At 37.2% G+C, this 16,919-nt stretch overlaps 2 protein-coding genes and 1 long non-coding RNA gene across 7 annotated transcripts in view; 2 read left to right on the top strand and 1 right to left on the bottom strand.

Moving 5' to 3' along the window:
* LOC125502364 (metastasis-associated protein MTA1-like) overlaps window positions 1-1,289 on the top strand; it is a gene marked incomplete at its 5' end in the record, with an annotated part of 5,903 nt that extends 4,614 nt beyond the window's left edge. For both annotated transcript variants that reach the window (XM_048661854.1, XM_048661853.1), the window contains 1 exon segment: window positions 524-1,289. In XM_048661854.1, coding sequence (XP_048517811.1) covers window positions 524-632 — 109 coding nt within the window.
* A 197-nt stretch (window positions 1,290-1,486) lies between these two features.
* Window positions 1,487-15,696, top strand: LOC109544186 (follicle-stimulating hormone receptor). Of its 4 annotated transcripts, none has more exons than XM_019914253.2 (17): window positions 1,487-1,643; window positions 8,940-9,229; window positions 9,286-9,360; window positions 9,417-9,494; window positions 9,553-9,627; window positions 9,801-9,866; window positions 11,301-11,369; window positions 11,526-11,600; window positions 11,669-11,786; window positions 11,851-12,038; window positions 13,864-14,094; window positions 14,153-14,312; window positions 14,370-14,505; window positions 14,560-14,788; window positions 14,841-15,040; window positions 15,114-15,300; window positions 15,354-15,696. In XM_019914253.2, the coding sequence occupies exons 1-17, from the start codon at window positions 1,641-1,643 to the stop codon at window positions 15,532-15,534; spliced, it is 2,361 nt and encodes a 786-aa protein (XP_019769812.2). In that variant the 5' UTR covers window positions 1,487-1,640; the 3' UTR covers window positions 15,535-15,696. The 4 variants fall into 4 exon arrangements, with proteins under 4 accessions (XP_019769812.2, XP_019769814.2, XP_019769813.2 ...); XM_019914254.2 differs by lacking the exon at window positions 1,487-1,643 and adding an exon at window positions 3,928-4,635; XM_019914252.2 differs by lacking the exon at window positions 1,487-1,643 and adding an exon at window positions 4,678-5,126.
* On the bottom strand, window positions 15,642-16,487 carry LOC125502722. Its single transcript, XR_007280490.1, has 2 exons — window positions 16,279-16,487; window positions 15,642-16,223 (listed from the first exon to the last, which is right to left on the bottom strand). It is a non-coding gene; the product is annotated as an uncharacterized LOC125502722 (long non-coding RNA).
* Window positions 16,488-16,919: the final 432 nt, after the last annotated feature.

Below are 16,919 nucleotides of genomic sequence, written 5' to 3'. Positions count from 1 at the left end.
TGGAATCTCACAAAACCCAGAACACCAGCTCTATCGCGGAGCTCACCCCATGTACAATTTAATGTGATGTAGTTGTGCTGAAACCCTTAAAATCTCTAGCAGAAATTTGCATGCATTCAGTGACATAAAACCGCAAAGCACCGAAAAGTTGGCTTACACAATTACAGACAGGACAGACAAAGTACATAAGTAACATTAAAATATTCGTAGACTTCTTCGAAAATTAAGTTATAAACTGGCCTACGTGGCATTTCTATTTTATTATTTTTCGGTCGACCGACAACAATTCTTTACACAGTGAGGTTAGATCAAGTCTTTAAACGGCGTTTAAAGCTATAAACGCCCAAAATCATTTTCAATTCATTTCTTTAAACGCGTTTAAGCACAAACTAAGTTTAAGGTTCTGGTGAAATCCGTTTCGCGCGAAACTGAGTTTGAGACGTTAAACTGGTTTAAGATCGCTTGATGAAAATGGGCCTAAGTCGCCACCGAGTCTCTAACTGGAGTTTTTCGTTGGTTTTAGAAAGATTCGACGTCAGATCTCATCGGTGGAATTGCGCCGAGCTGCAAGAAAGCCTTGGCGATATTTCAAAACGCGATTGGATGAACCACCCGTTGTAGTTCTCGATTGACATTAACTTTTCTCGATGTAAATCAATTTAAATGGTAAATGTGAAGGCGCTCATTGTGCCACCAACAGCACAACGTAAAACTGAAAGCTCCATGTAAAAAATAATGTTTTGTACATATAGAGTGAGAATGACATTTTACACTGATTGAGTTTCGCAGCAGAACGGAACGTCGTCTTTTTCAATTGTTGTTTAAAAAAATGCATATTTCAAGTCTTGGGGTGGCTACAACATATCGAAACAGGTCAATTTGCAAGTGAATTGTTGTCGCTGAGGTTTCAACACGTTGTTACTTGTGCGTTTTATCACGAATGAAGAACCCAAAAGGTCTGTGCTGTGCATACGTGTGTGAGTTTAGCAACAATTTAAGAAGACTCTGGTTGCGAGCGAGATTTGCCAACTGTTCGTTGACTAGTTTATTGTTTACCTGCACTGTTTGACTTTTTACCATTTTTTATAATTGCCCAATAGAGTTAATGATAACGACAATCAATGCAACTTTTTATTTGTATTGCTCCTCCTGACCCGACAGGTTCGCAAATCTCGATTCGGAATCGACCACTGTATCAATATTATTAACAAATTGTAAAAGCACTTCGGATGGACACTTTGAGAGGAATATTTGTGATTTAAGTAATAAGTACACATTTTTGTCTACTACATTATGCAACTGTTCATTATTTTTTCCAATTTATTGAGTACATTGTACAATAAAACTTAATATGCATACATTATGGTCGTTTTGGTTTTGTCCCAAGCGCAGCCAATCCGAAGTCTCTCTCCTTCGAGAACGAACGGTAGTGTTGAATCGTTATCCCACTAGCGCATGTGTGAAATTTGGTTCGGAAAGCGAAAGAACTGGCGCGCTTTGGAACTTCAAATTCACGCAGATCGCGTCGAAACACCACCCTACTTATTCAGGTCAATCTCTGCGTGTTGCTCGGCCTCCAACAGCACGTTTTTCGGGGTGGTTGTTCGCGTTTAGTGGGGAATTCAGAAAGTGCGTTGTTTATGGTGAGTTTTTAAGTTTGCATACTGCAGAGTTTTTAGTATTACAAAAACGAAAAATTGAATTGAATGTGCAGAAGACGTTTGCCAGTAGTTTTCCAAAATCCACATTTGCTTCGAATCCTCGAGTCGGGAAAAATGCTGTCGATACGTTTGGCTATTCCGGTTTCGGGCCGAGTTAATTAAATTAACACTTTTGTGTAGACGAAACTACGATTTCAATTTAACTGATCTATTAACGAGCGCAATAAGTGTGAATTTACGAGAGTTTGGACGCCTTCTTGTAATGAACCTGCAGCTCGTTAATATTGAATTTCTACCACTTAAGTGTTGGACGATTTTGTTTTATGGTCCTTTTGTTATAAGAGACAGCTCGACTTAATTGTGAATTTATTGAGCCAGCGATGCGCACGTAATATCGCGTTCTATAAAACGGTGTTATAAACAAATCTGACAAGCCGGGAACAATTATTTGCGTTGGGGATTTGATTTATGGCACGATGTTATCAAAAGCCCCAATCCTTGCCAGGTTTGCCTTATTCAGATGTACAACTCGGGGAGAAAAAATTGGATTTAAGACGCGAAATTTTTTTCGCTCGCGTTTAGAGCAAGTCAATCTCTTCTGTAGGAACTCTAATCGATCTCAACAATGTTCCTGGGACTAGTGGGTTTTTAGGCCGTCGTACAAAGAATTTCTTCCCGACGTTTCGCAAGCACGAGTGGCTTGCATCTTCAGAGGTAGTTTGCTTGAACGCTTCACTGTTTTAAAATTTTCTATTGTACGACGGCCTAAAAACCCACTAGGTTCAAGGAATGGCCTCCAAAGTCTTTTGATAATTTTCTTGGAGTCTAATGCTCAGATCTAAAGGGGTGTTTTCACTTTTTTTAATGCTAATATATAGAAAGTAGTTATGGCAAACATTACACTAATATAATTTTTTTGCAAAAAAAGTCTCCATAATAATTTTAAAGCGAATTTAAATTCAAATCAGATATTTTCCACCAAAAACGCCGAATCCGTATCGTCGGTTGCCTATCCCGATTATGACGTAGCAGGTCATATCAACAGAGGGTCTCGTGTTTATTTTGTTGTTTTCGCAGCTTTGTTTTATTATTTAAGTTATTGTGATTATTATTATTATCCTGCATAATGGAAAATAGTGACATGTATGGATCACAAAATAAGTGGTGTTTTGTACCAGGATGCAAGAATACCTCAATAAGTGCTCCAAACAAACTCTTTCTAACCGTTCCCCATCATTATGCACGTAAAGTTTTATGGTTCAAAGCAGTTAGACGTGATGGTCCTAAATCAAAATCAATGTTTTTTTGTTGCGAGGATCATTTTAATGAAAGTACGAACAAAAAGTTAATGATGAGGCAGACAGAATATGCTTTCGATCGTACTCTGCGTTCTGGGCAAATTCTACTTTGTACAGTGCACAAAGAATCCTCACGTTTTAATTCCACATGTCCGATATCACCATATTGTTCTCGCAATGCCCAAAATACAAATTTAAGAGTTTATTTTACTTTTAAAGCAGCCATGTGTATAGGTTAGGTTAAATGAAATTCTATATATTATTTACCTAATTTAAACCAATACAGACAGATTAGTATATTAAGGAGAGAGTAACTAATAATGAATTTACTGATTTTTACTTACGCTGCTGCTTTGACACCCTTAAATTCGGCTGAATTAAAGCGTTGGTCGTTTTTTAAAAATTCGCTAACCGTAAAAGTATGCACACATGGTAAATGTTTGTTGACGCTGTAAGGAATCCTTCTGAAGCGATTTTTTAGTTTAAAACAAACTATAAATTATTCAAAGCCACAAAATAATTAATGAAACACAACCACACAACTAAACCTATGCACAGAACGTAAACAATCCGCCATTTATATGACCAGAGACGTCACAACCAATAGAATTGCGTTTTAGAGATTCATGAATATGAATTTTAGCTGAATTTGTTTATTAAATATTTAACAAAATAGCAATAGATAGATAGTATAAACTTATTTAATCTTTCATAAATATGTATACTACCATAGATTAATGTTCAGTTTGTAGGAATTTTTGATACAATGAAAACACCCTATTGATGGCGTGATTTCCGGGTCACAGGATGACTTCGTCCCTATAAAAAATGATTAACCTAATTTGCTGACGCACCTACATCAGACCAAGACTCGGATTGCACTAAAGCGCCGTTCGGTTTTTTTTCCGGGCGCCATCAATCCATATCAATTAGTGGATACATTGACACGGCTTTTTGTATTATAATTGATCGTTCTGTTTTGTCGCTCTAATAATTATTTCGATTTCGGGGCTGATTGAAGATCCACTTAGGTTTACATATAGTGATTCGCAAGTGTTTCTTTATAAACAACTCGAAACCACTAGTTTTTATTAAAAACAATTGCAGATTGTACCTTCTTATGCTGGTATGTGTATTGTATAATCAGTCAGCAGTGATTTTCCATTGGCCATATTAATTCAAGTATGCGAACTAGTCAAGCAATTGCGTTTAAAACCAGTATTATCATACAAGTGTTAATTTGTCATACAAGTATCAATATTTAAATCAATAATACATAAATAGATCGGATGAGGATCGCTCTAATTGAGATTCTTAATGTGCAACATTCCGACTGGAGAAAAAATATTGCAGGGTTCATAGACATTTTCTAAATTAAATGAGTTTTTATTGGTGGACGCAATGGATCCTTTTCACCCCGGATAAGTTAGGGAAACCCATTGTGACTGCGTTTTGCCAAACTAGTACTTTTGCACTTCGTCACAAACAAATTCACCATTGTCAAGTAAGAATAATGTTATTTTTTGGCTTTTACAGGTAATCTATCGATTTTTTCAAGTGCCTCGCTCGATAAACACGCCGATCTATTTAAAGCCGTTATCCGTATCACTTTTACAAGAATCTATTCAAGTTTACGAGTGCTGTTCAGCCAAAGGGGCGATAAACCAAATTGAAAGGTGAGCGAATCTAGGATATTGTTTGGTTGACTCAATTTCGCACTATTCAAAAAAAACGTTGAGAGCTAAACGCATCGAAACCACTCATCAGTTGCGGGTTTTTCCGGTCGTTAAAGTCGAAATTGATCCAGAAAACGGGCATAAAAACCGCGAGTTTTTCACTGCTCATTTCGCGTTAATTAAGTCGTAAAAGTGAAACCGTGAAAGCTAATCTCATAAATAAGCTGGATAAATATGACATCATTAGTCCAAACGGATCCAACTATCCGATTGTTAGTGGTCATAAAACCGGAACAAATATTCGGTGTCTTTGATTTGCGAGTTATTGCCAATGTGGCGGCAGTAACAGCCACGTTAAATGTCGAATAAAATCCCTTGGCTTTGATTGGTTGAACTCTCTTTTCGCGAAAACAGATAAATGTACCAACTACCTGTTATTGTTACTGATTGAACACCAACAGATGATCAACATGCGACACGCAGTATTATCAGTAGGTACCTACCTACTCGCCATTTGTTTATCCCACTTTGTGGTAACTTTTTATTTAATTTGCACTTCATAATGTGCCGCATGTGACATGCATGCAAAGCATACACATCGCGGTTATTTACTGGTACTGATAATTGTCCCGAATTGATTTTCCAAACACAGAACAACTCCAAGGACTATCAACGCTCTCGTTCATTTAATCAGGTTGAAACCGAATCTTCCGCTGTTTAAATCTCAATAAACTTTTTTACAATTGTTCTCTCTATTAGGGTGTTTTCATTGTATCAAAAATTCGTGCAAACTAAACATTAATCTATGGTAATATATATACATATGAAAGATTAAATAAGTTTATTATTATATTGTTAAATATTTATTAAACAAATTCAGCTAAAATTTAAATTATTCATGAATCTCTAAAACGCAATTCTATTGGTTGTGACGTCTCTGGTCATATAAATGGCGGATTGCTTACGTTCGGTGCGTAGTGTTTAGTTGTGTGGTTGTGTTTCATTAATTATTTTATGGCTTTGAATAATCTGTACTTTGTGTTAAACTAAAAAATGGCTTCAGAAGGATTCCTTAAAGCGTCAACAGACAATTTACCATGTGTATATATTTTTATGGTTACCGAATTTTTAAAAAACGACGAACGCTTTACTTTAGCCGAATTTAAGGGTGTCAAAGCAGCAGCGTAAGTAAAAATCCGTAAATTCATTATTAGTTACTCTCTCCTTAATATACTAATTTGTCTGTATTGGTTTAAATTAGGTAAATAATATATAGAGTTTCACTTATTCAACTTAACCTAAACTGGTGATATCGGACATGTGGAATTAAAACGCGAATATTCTTTGTGCACTGTACAAAGTAGAATTTGCCCAGAATCCAGAGTACGATCGAAGGCATATTCTGTCTGCCTCATCATTAGCTTTTTGTTCGTACTTTCATTAAAATGATCCTCGCAACAAAAAAACATTGATTTTGATTTAGGAGCATCACGTCCAGCTGCTTTGAACCATAAAACTTTACGTGCATAATCATGGGGAACGGTTAGAAATAGTTTGTTTGGAGCACTTATTGAGGTATTCTTGCATCCTGGCACAAAACACCACTTACTTTGTGATCCATACATGTCACTATTTTCCATTATGCAAGATATTAATAAAAATCAATAAAATAATGATAATCACAATAACTTAAATAATAAAACAAAGCTGCGAAAACAACAAAATAAACACGAGACACTTTCTTGATATGACCTGCTACGTCACAATCGGGATAGGCAACCGACGATACAGATTCGGCGTTTTTGGCGGATTATCTGATTTGAATTTAAATTCGCTTTAAAAGTATTATGGAGACTTTTTTGCCAAAAAAAACTATATCAGTGTAATTTTTGCCATAACTACTTCCTATATATCAGCATTAAAAAAAAAGTGAAAACACCCTATTCCTTTTAGACTTTTCAAACAGCTCAAACTTTTTGAGTCCCCGATCCAAGTAAAACACAAGTAAACACGAAATTTGGCTGTTTCAACTTTGCGCTTTGGAGTTGGCGCAGTGATGCCAAAATGGCTTGGTGCGCCAACCCAATGGACCGGCACAGTTTCGCTCAAAATTTGTTTTAATGCCAGAGAAAAATTCACAAATTTTGTGGAGCTAGTAGAAACTGAAAGATTGACGTTCTGTAGAAGCTCATTTTTAAATGAAATTTCGACGTAAATTTGCATGTTAAAAAATTAGACTAAAAGTTCTACCAGAAAAACTTACAGAAAGCTGCATCGTGCCACCCGGAAAGAAAGAAGAAAATGTCTTTAGTACAGCAGCAAATCTGTCCAAAGCCAAACCTATTGGAAATCAGCAACAACACAAAGAGAGATAAATATAAAGAATTCATAAAACTTGAGTGGCTTGTCGGAAGTCTAAACTCAGTTCAAGCCAAAAGATTTATAAATTAGAGATCATTCTTACCAGCTTTCTGCATGATGGCGCCCCATCCTCCATTATCCACCCATTAATCCTCAAAACGCACTTGCCATAAGGGCCACAAATATTTTAAATTTGCTATCTAGGAACGCAATTCACACAAATCACACAAAGGACACAAAGGTTTATCGACCGATTTCCTCAGTAACTCACCGGGGCAGTTGCGTTTCAGTCACTCATTTAGTAAAATTGCCCCTAAAAAATGTGGTGACCTGTTTTTGGGTTGAAAGTCCAGCCCCGGGTCTCGAAAAGCTTTGAGTTTGTTACGGGAACACATTTTGAATCTCGTTTTTCGAAAATACATTTCTCAGAAACGAAAAATACAGTACAGTAGAGTGCACTCTAAATGTCATATCAAAATTCCTTCAAACCTTTAAAAGTTCTCCATCTAAATCACATAAAAACAACAAACAGGCAAAACTGAAACTCTTGACTTTTTTGTCCTCCCTATGAATCAGTTAATAAATATCCAATAAGTTCCAAGTAAGGACCAAATAAGTTCTACATGTGCATGGCAACCAGGGGCAAAATAATGCTAATCTTATCGAAAGCTGCGTAGTGCCACCTTTAACGAAAGAATCAAAATTTAATAACAGCACGAAATCTGTCCAAAGCCAACCTTATTTGAAATCAGCAAAGCAAAGAGAGGAACATTTAAAGAATCCAAAAAACTTTTTGTTCCACACAGTTGCTTGTCGGAAAACTAAACTCAGTTCAGAGATCATTCTTACAAACTTTCCGCAAGCTGGGGCCCCATCCTCCATTTTCTATCTGTTCATCCTCAAAAAGTTCGCCACACTTTCACAAACTACCGCACTTGCCATAAGGGCCACAAATATTTTATATTTCATATATAAAAATGCAATTCACACGACAAAGGGTTATCGACCGATTTCCTCCACTGTCGGTAGCAAACTGAACATTCATTCACCTTTTCGGGAGTAAAAGACACCGAACTTCAGAATAAACGTGATTATTTAATCATTTGCTTGTTATCCCTTTCGATGATTCACTGCCTTACTCTTGTTTAGCAGTTCGATTTCAGTTTGTTTATTGTCAACATTTTTGTAGAAAGCGCCTGTTCGCATTGCAATGTTCCCCAAAGGAAAATTTCACGATCGAACTTAACGAAAAACGGTCCGGTATCTTTCACTAATTTAATTTTAAATTTAGAGCCATATTATGAATTTCGCTCAGCTGCAGTGATAACTGCAAAACGCCAAAACTCAAATTAATAACCCAATCAATGGTGTTTTTCTAAAAATATTGACCAAACAAAAAACTGCTTTGTTGCTGAACTTCCGAGCGATGATAGAAACCAACGGAGTTTGAATTAATTAGAAGTTCTGATTTCAAGAATTATTCCAAATTTCTATAGGAGCTTAATTTCATTATCTTCTAGTTATCTTCGCTCTTTTTGCATTAAATTTTTCAATCTCCTCTGGCTTGTTCCTTCATCCGCTAGCCCCAGATCTCATGCCTTAATTAGTCAACAAACAGGAAAATGATGCAACTTTTTTACAACGGTTCTCCAGTTCCCTTGCGTCTTTTCAAACAGCTCAAACTTTTTGACGATACTTTTTCAGTCCACGAAAAGTCCACGTGCGTTCAGTATTTGGTTTGCTCAAAATTCATTCAAATCATATCCTGAACTTTGCGCGCTTCTTGAATGTTTATCTGAATTCGAACGCTTTTACGCAACTGCAGACTCTTCAATGACTTTCTGCAAGCTGGCGCCCCATCCTCCATCTGCTACCCATTAATCCTCAAAAAGAACGCTTTTTTTCTCAACTTTTTTTCTTGAATACATTCTCCAATTCTCCAGGTCATGCTGCGTCTGTTGTTCTTCGTCCTATCGTTGGCGGCTCCTAAAAGCGCAATCACTGACCTCCGAATGGAGCGCTCCAGGCTGGTGAAAGCCGCTCCAGATCGCTACAATTGCACCGTATACTCTCACGAAGACGATTTTGAGGTGCACTGCCGAGGAAACGGTCTGGGGCAGATTCCCTCCAGTCTGAACAGCAGCCTCAACAAGCTGATCATTTCCGAATCCAAGAACATTTCGCTTATAAGTAATACGGCCCTCAATCCGTATAAGATGGGACTGCAGGATGTGTAAGCAGAAATCGGACTTCAACATGCGGTTTTTTGCTCATTTTTGCTTTTTGCAGAACGTTGTCGGACTTGCCGCACCTCAGGGTGATTGACGATGGCACTTTTGCAGACATTCCCAATCTGCGGACAATGTAAATGCTTGGATGTCGATCGCGCCCCACATAAATCATGCTTCATTCGTTTTCAGTTACATTTATAATGCGCCGCAAATCAAATTTATCTACGGATTGTTGAAGGGAGTCACCTCGAAGCACTTCAGATCGCTGTAGGTCTTTAGCCGGTTAGGCAAACATGAAATGCAGTAAAATTTCAATCACTTTCAGCCGGATCGTGAACACTGGCCTACACGACGTTCCCCAACTATCCTTCCTTCCACCGGAAAATACAATGTTTTTACTGTAAGTATAGTAAGTATTCTTTAATTGTTTTCCTTGCGATAATTTGAGAGGGCGATGGGAGAGTTGCCATACAACAAAACCGGAAAAACAGGCAGGATATTTTCAATTCTAATATTCATTTTTTTTTCGGTTTTCATTACCTTTGCTGCTCTCACTTGAACGATTCCTTTCAGAGATCTGGACCACAACAAGATAGAGCGATTGCACAGCAATTCGATCAAAGTATCGGCTCAGCAAGTGTAAGTAAGTTTTTTTATGACCGTTTGAATCAAACATCAGGATTTCCCATTTTCGATACTTTTATAGTTTACAAACTTAAAAATTGAGATTTTTTGCTCGCTTAAGAGATGAGAGGTCAACTAAAAATATTGCACTTTGACTACTCTGGAGGATCAAAACAACTGAAATAATCGCAAAAATTCGAAACCTCTAAAAGAAAGAAAAGTTTTGAATGTTCTACTAGAAACCAATTTTATGATTTTATTTATTATATTTCTAAAATTTGACAGGTGTCAAGAGATATTTGAGAAAAACTTATTTATGGTCAATGTTTAAATTACTCCTAGTTCCGTTGATATTAATTTGACAGGAAAACATTAAATAGAAAACTTGTGGGAAATTGACTTCCAAACAAAATGGCATAATACTTTTCTACAAAAGAACTGTCATTTTTGACATATGACACAATTTTAATTTTTTTTTAATGGAAACCATACTTGATTATTACTTTAAGGAAATGCATTTTATGCATGCAGCATTTTATTACGATTTCTGTGTTATATCACATCGTTACGTTTTTTCCGAAAATAAACTGTCTGCGAACAATTTATACTTTTTCAATTTAGTTGATCGAAGTTAGCCATGGAACATAGTATAAAACATAGCAATGTTTCCATGGAAACAAATAATAACAACTCTTTCAACTTTTCAACAATATTTCAATTTTTGACATTCATTGATTGATTGATGTTATTATTTGTTGCCATGGAAACAATGCTATATCTTATGCTATTTTCAATGACTGACTTAGATCAACTAAATTGAATAAGTATAAATTGTTCGCAGGCACTTTATTTTCGAAAAAATCCTAACGATGTGATATATCGCAGAAATCGTAATAAAATGCTCTATTCCGCAAAGCAATAATCAAGCCATTTAAAGAAACTCAAATTTGTGTCATATGTCAAAAATTAGTTATTTTGGAGAAATGTCTTATGCCATTTTGTTTAGAATTCAATTTCCTACAAGTTTTCTATTTAATGTTTTCCTGTCAAATTAATATCAACGGAACTAGGAGTAATTCAAGAATTTACCATTAATAGGTTTTTCCCAAATATCTCTTGACAGCTGTCAAATTTTAGAAAAACACACAACACTTTGCCCATTCGACCTTCTTCGTAACTGCTATAGTTCCGAAGATCCCTGTACTAGTCTAGATACTAGTACCTACTAGGACCTATAAGGTGGCCATCACAATCACCGGATTTAACGCCTCCAGATTTTTTGTAACTGCTATAGCTTCGAAAATCCCTGTACCCAAAAAAATATCTTTTGCGAGCAAAAATTGATCTACAACACTTCTAATAGCACTGCCAATTACGTAGAAATGAGTGTCGAAAATGTGACTATTTGTACTTAGCAGTAAAGCGCGTAATTTACTTCACTTTTTTCAGAACATTAAACTTCAATGAAATCACCACAATAGAAAACTACGCCTTTAATGGATCGCAAATTGGACTGCTGTAAGTAGGAATTTTTAAGATTGTAGAGCTCAACTCGTAGTTACTTCTCATCCTCCACTAATCATTACTTTGGATTTGTTAACAAATGTTTCAACTGTTGATCGTTAACGGGAAACCAAGAGAATGTGAAAACCGTAATACGCAATCGATTTCCAGGCACATCACCGCCAACCCGAAACTAACGCAACTGGAAGAGTTTGCTTTCAAAGGGTTGCTCAACTTGAGGGAGTTGTGAGTACCATGTCATTATCATCATATTATACTTCCCTTTGAATGACCACGGGAATTGTCGGTTTCAGAGATTTATCGTTCTCATCCATAAAAACACTCTCCTATCTCGGGCTGGAGTCTTTGGAAGTACTCAAGATACGAAACACCCCGACACTTCACACTATTCCCAGCCTGTACGACTTGCCAGTAAGAGTTCATCCAACTGATCTGAATCGGGGTTCAATTTGGCACTTTTCCGTTTTGATTCTAGAGCTTGAAGTTGGCGAAACTCACGCACCATTTCCACTGCTGTGCATTTCAGTATCCAAAACAGCACTCTCCAATTAAGCATGCCGCTTATGAAGAAAGTATGCGGCAAGTGTGCATCAAAAGCCAGATGTCTTTTCAAACGACTGATTTTAAGAAGCGAAAAAGAGCTGTGGAGTATGCTAACACGTAGTAAGTCAAAATCAATTTTCTATTTTTATATACCTACAGACAACCTGACTGACATAAAGTGTCCCATGTAGGCCTGGGCAATTCAATTCATTTTGAGGAGTTGGCGCAGTGCTACGCAAAAGTCTTGGTGCGCCAACTTTTCAAAATTGTAGTGTAAAAACGCGGCAAAAAACGTGTAGTGCCTCACTAGATTCGGAAAAAGTGTTAAGTTGATTCCGCCTCAATTTCCAAAATTATTAACGTCGAGCCTCCTCTAAAAGGCTACTAAACGCCGGAAGCTGAAATATCATTGAGTTCCCAAGAAATAACTTCTTGCAAAGTGTAGTGAAAAGCTAGGATAAAGCAAGAAATATGCTCAATTTTATGCTGAAATTTACACGTAAAGATGGCTGCAGGTTTGGTTTTCGAAAAAATGACCCCCTGAACCATCTAATGCAAAAACAGTGCAAACTTGGGCAAAAAACTCGTTAAACGATGAGAGAAAAAACCACAATGGTTCGTGCAAATTTGCACGACTGATTGCGGATCTGAACAACTAAATTGCATCATTATCTCCTTTTCGCACGTTTTCTGTCGCAAGCAGTCGTCGCAAAAAACACTGGCCCACAGACTACACACTACTATAAACGAGTTGGGAAAATGTGTTATGAAAATTTTCAGGGTGATTCTACATGGTAAAATAATGATAGTAAGTGGTACATCAAAAATTTAAAATCTTACTATTTTTCGAGTTAAAGCGCATCAAACAATTTTTTTTATTTTTTGGATCTGTTCTGAATATTTCTTCGGGGATCAAATTGAAAATCGGTACACAGTTTTATCACAGTGATGTCTAACTTTGTGATCAAAAATTGTTTTTCCACTTTGCCACTAGATGGCACTTTACCTGAAATCTAAATTTCATTTTCGGCATATCTTTTTTGACACGCCAAATATCGCAAAAATTAATATGGGATTTTAAAGGCTAGAAAACACCAGACAAAAATGTACTCTTCACATGAGTGGAAAAACCTCTTCGTTTAGAAGCAACTCGACATCAAAGTTTTTATCCAGTCTCAACCCAGTGTCCTTGAATTTAATTGCAATCGCAGCAAATCAAGTCGTCTGTTTTTAAAATGTGCCAAATTTGACAGTTTGCATATGTATGCAACATTTGAATATTCTCCATTTATTTTAATTAAGTGGTTTTAGAGTACAAAAATGTAGTCTCAACTGAAGAGCAATACAATAATTACTACAAAATTGTCAAATTTGGCACATTTTATAACAAGACGACGTGCCAGGCTACTGGGTTGAAGTAATAAAAACTTTATTGCCGATTTGCTCCAAAACGAAGAGGTTTTTCGAATCGTGTAAAGGGCACATGTTTTGTCTAGAATTTTGCAACCTTTAAAATGGCATACTACTTTTGGCGATATTTGGCGTGCTAAAAAAGATATGCGAAAAATTAAATTTGGATTTCAGGTAAAGTGCCATCCAGTGGCAACGTGAAAAAACAATCTTTTATCAGAAAGTTATAGGTAACTACGGTAAAACTGTGCACCGATTTTCAATTTGATCAAAAATGTTCAGAATAGGTCAAAAAAATGAAAAAACATAGTTTGCTGAGCTGTAACTCGAAAAATATTCAGATTTCAAATTTTTGTTTCACGACTGTCTACCATTATTTTAGCATGTAGAATCACCCTCAAAAATTTCCTAACCCATTTCCCGATCACGCTGTCTACACACGAACGTCCCACAGACTACACACTATTATATGCACGCGCTGCGTACTGCGTACTTGTCTTGAACTACATATGTTTATAATGATGACGTTTTAAAGCAGGCCGCAAAAGTTCCCGAACGATCATCTAACCGAGCAAGCTTTAGGGTATCTAGTGCCCCAGTTTGGGGTGACCCAGCAGGCTCAGAAGCCCCTGATTGGACACTTTATCGACCATCAGAAACCCAGAGATCCTGAGGACGCATATGAAGACATGGGCACGTTCCATTCCAGTCCCACATTGATCAATGACACGTCGATCGAGGTGTTTTGTGGGAATATCAGCTTCAAGTGAGTCAGCCGGACAAAAATGAACACATTTAAACATGCACTTTCTCCTCGCCATCAGGTTGCAAAGTGTTCAATGCACCCCAGATCCAAACGCCTTGAATCCATGCGAAGACATTATGGGGTTTATTTGGCTGAGGAATTCTGTATGGTTCGTAGTCATTTTGGCTGTTGTTGGCAATGTGGCTGTAGTGGTTGTTATTTGGTTTAGCAACACTGAAGTAAATCGCCGAGTGCAATTGGAAGGCAATAATTGGAAATTGGTTGCTCTTTTTTAGGTAAACGTGTCGAGGTTCCTGATTTGCAATTTGGCTCTGGCCGATCTCTGCATGGGACTCTACCTCATGTTAATTGCGTCCATGGACTATCACTCCGTTGGAACGTACTTTAATTTTGCCTATGATTGGCAGTATGGTAAGGCTTCCAGTACGAACTTCACAGAATTTTTAAGCTGGTGATCTCCCGCAGGAATTGGATGCCAGATTGCAGGTTTTCTCACCGTATTCGCAGGACATCTTTCCATTTTCACATTAACGATTGTGACCATTGAAAGATGGTTTGCAATCAAGTACGCAATTGACCTCACGAAGCGAATTAGACTGCCGACTGCGGTTCGAATCATGATTGGAGGATGGATTTACTCCATTCTGATGGCAATGTTCCCGTTGTTTGGTATTAGTAACTACAGCAGCACAAGGTGAGACTGTTTTAAACTCTGTCCACTGTACAGTTTCGCATTTCGCTTCCAGCATATGCTTGCCGATGGAAGTGAAGTCAACTTTCGATAAGATTTACCTCTACAGCATATTCATGATCAATGGTTTCTCGCTGGCGCTGATCGTATTCTGCTACGCTCAGATTTACTTCAGCTTGGGCTATGAAACGCGAAGAACCAGTCATAAGGGCGAGTTGACCATCGCGAAGAAAATGGCTCTGCTCATTTTCATAGGTTGAAGAAAGATCCCCAGACCCCAACGGTCTGATTTGTTTTCTTTTAACGATTTATCTTGACGAATTTTCAGATTTTGCCACTTATGCGCCGGTGGCCTTCTTCGGGCTGTGCGCTCTGCTGGGATACCCACTGATCAACATAACAAAATCGAAAATATTACTGGTTTTCTTTTATCCTTTGAATGCTTGCGCGAATCCATACCTGTACGCACTGATGACCCTACAGTATAGAAGAGATATATACGGGATTGTTTCCAAGTAAGTTAACAGTATCCAGTTTGGGGTAAATCGCTAATAGAAAGCGGAAATAGGTGTGGTTTTTGCAAGACTAAAACTCAACAGTGTGCGATAAGAGAAGATTTTCCCATTGGAAAACCATGTCCCTTGCTACCGAAGGACGAGAATAATTCCCATCAATGTTGCAACAACAACTGTGACCAAACAGAGACAAATGGCAGCGGTCCAAGTGCTCCAAACAATACTTATGTCTAATCGTATTGAAGCTGACTGGATTATTTATTTATTTATTGCGAAACGGGTGTGATTTAAGTATAACGGAGATTTCCAGTGTTGGAATTTATGTGCCAAAACGATAGTACTTATAATATATGAAAATTGTATTATATTAGTAAAATAAATCACATATGTAAAGTAGACGCAACCGTGTTCACATTAGGGCAGATATATTGTGACTAGGCCTGGGTGACTCACTGAATTTTTAGGAGTTGGCGCAGTGCTGCGCAAATGGCTTGGTGCGCCAACCCAACGCACCGGCGCAGTTGTTTTTAGATTTATTTATTTTAAGGCGGCTCAGAAAGCGGCACCAACTCAGTGTTACCCAGGCCTGTTTACGACCAATATGATGGCGTATGAACAGAATTTATCCTGTAATATAGATAATAAGACATGAAAGAGCATTCAATTACTGTTTTTACAACAGAGAAAGTATAAGGCGACTTACAAGCTTAAAACCCAATAACCGTATGAAGGTTTGCTTATCGCATTTGATTAATTTATTCACTTTGAGCAAACGAAACCCGATTTATTTTCGGGTTTATCAGGTTTATGACCATCAAGTCTATTTACTAACGACGATCATTGCTCAGGCTCGGGTTCTTTTGGCAGAGTTATCGGATAAATTTTACAAATAATTAATTCTTGCCGCTAACAATGTGTTCAACCTTAAAGATAATATTTTAGCGTTGGAAATTCGAGACACAAAATCTGTATACTTACTGCTCTATTCGCGAGGTTACCTAATTGCCTCCATATTTGTTTACAACTGCCAGCGCCCCCATCGGTCCCCAGACTACTCACTTCATTGTCTCTGTCTTCACTATTATCTTAACCACATGTTATCAAACATTCCACAGACAAAATTCGAAATGTTCTTATTTATAATAGGGGAGTTTTTAGGCCCCTTAATTGCAACACGTTTTACGTTATCCGTTATTCTGAGCATGTGCATTAGTAAAGAAATAACCGTTTACGTTATTAGAGGATAACGTGTTCCTTTATTTGCGTACGAGTAGCGGTAACGTTAAAAAGCAGAACGACGGTGTTGACATATTTGACTTATTTCTAATATTATTAATAAAATAAGCGGCTATAATAGAATAAGAAATCTTTGTAAATTTAAATAAGACTATTTCATTGATTAGATTACGCCATTATTGCGTAATTACGGATTTTATGTGAAAATTGTTTGGGCAAATTTGAACTTTGGCAACACTACTAACATGGCAAGCACAGGTTCTAACTTCTAACCCTTCTTTTTGTTTAATATCAATACAAACTTAAACTAGCTTTGAAACTTTTCCAAACAAAACAGGATAAGAAAACAATAAAGTGAGGTTTATTTTATTAAGAATGCAACA

This window comes from Dendroctonus ponderosae, unplaced genomic scaffold (assembly GCF_020466585.1).
Source record: "Dendroctonus ponderosae isolate FM_Combo_2020 unplaced genomic scaffold, Dpon_F_20191213v2 Dpon_F_20191213_10, whole genome shotgun sequence".
Classification (NCBI taxonomy): Eukaryota; Metazoa; Arthropoda; class Insecta; order Coleoptera; family Curculionidae; genus Dendroctonus; species Dendroctonus ponderosae.
Note: the sequence above shows the minus strand (reverse complement) of the source record. Positions and strands in the feature narration are given on the sequence as shown.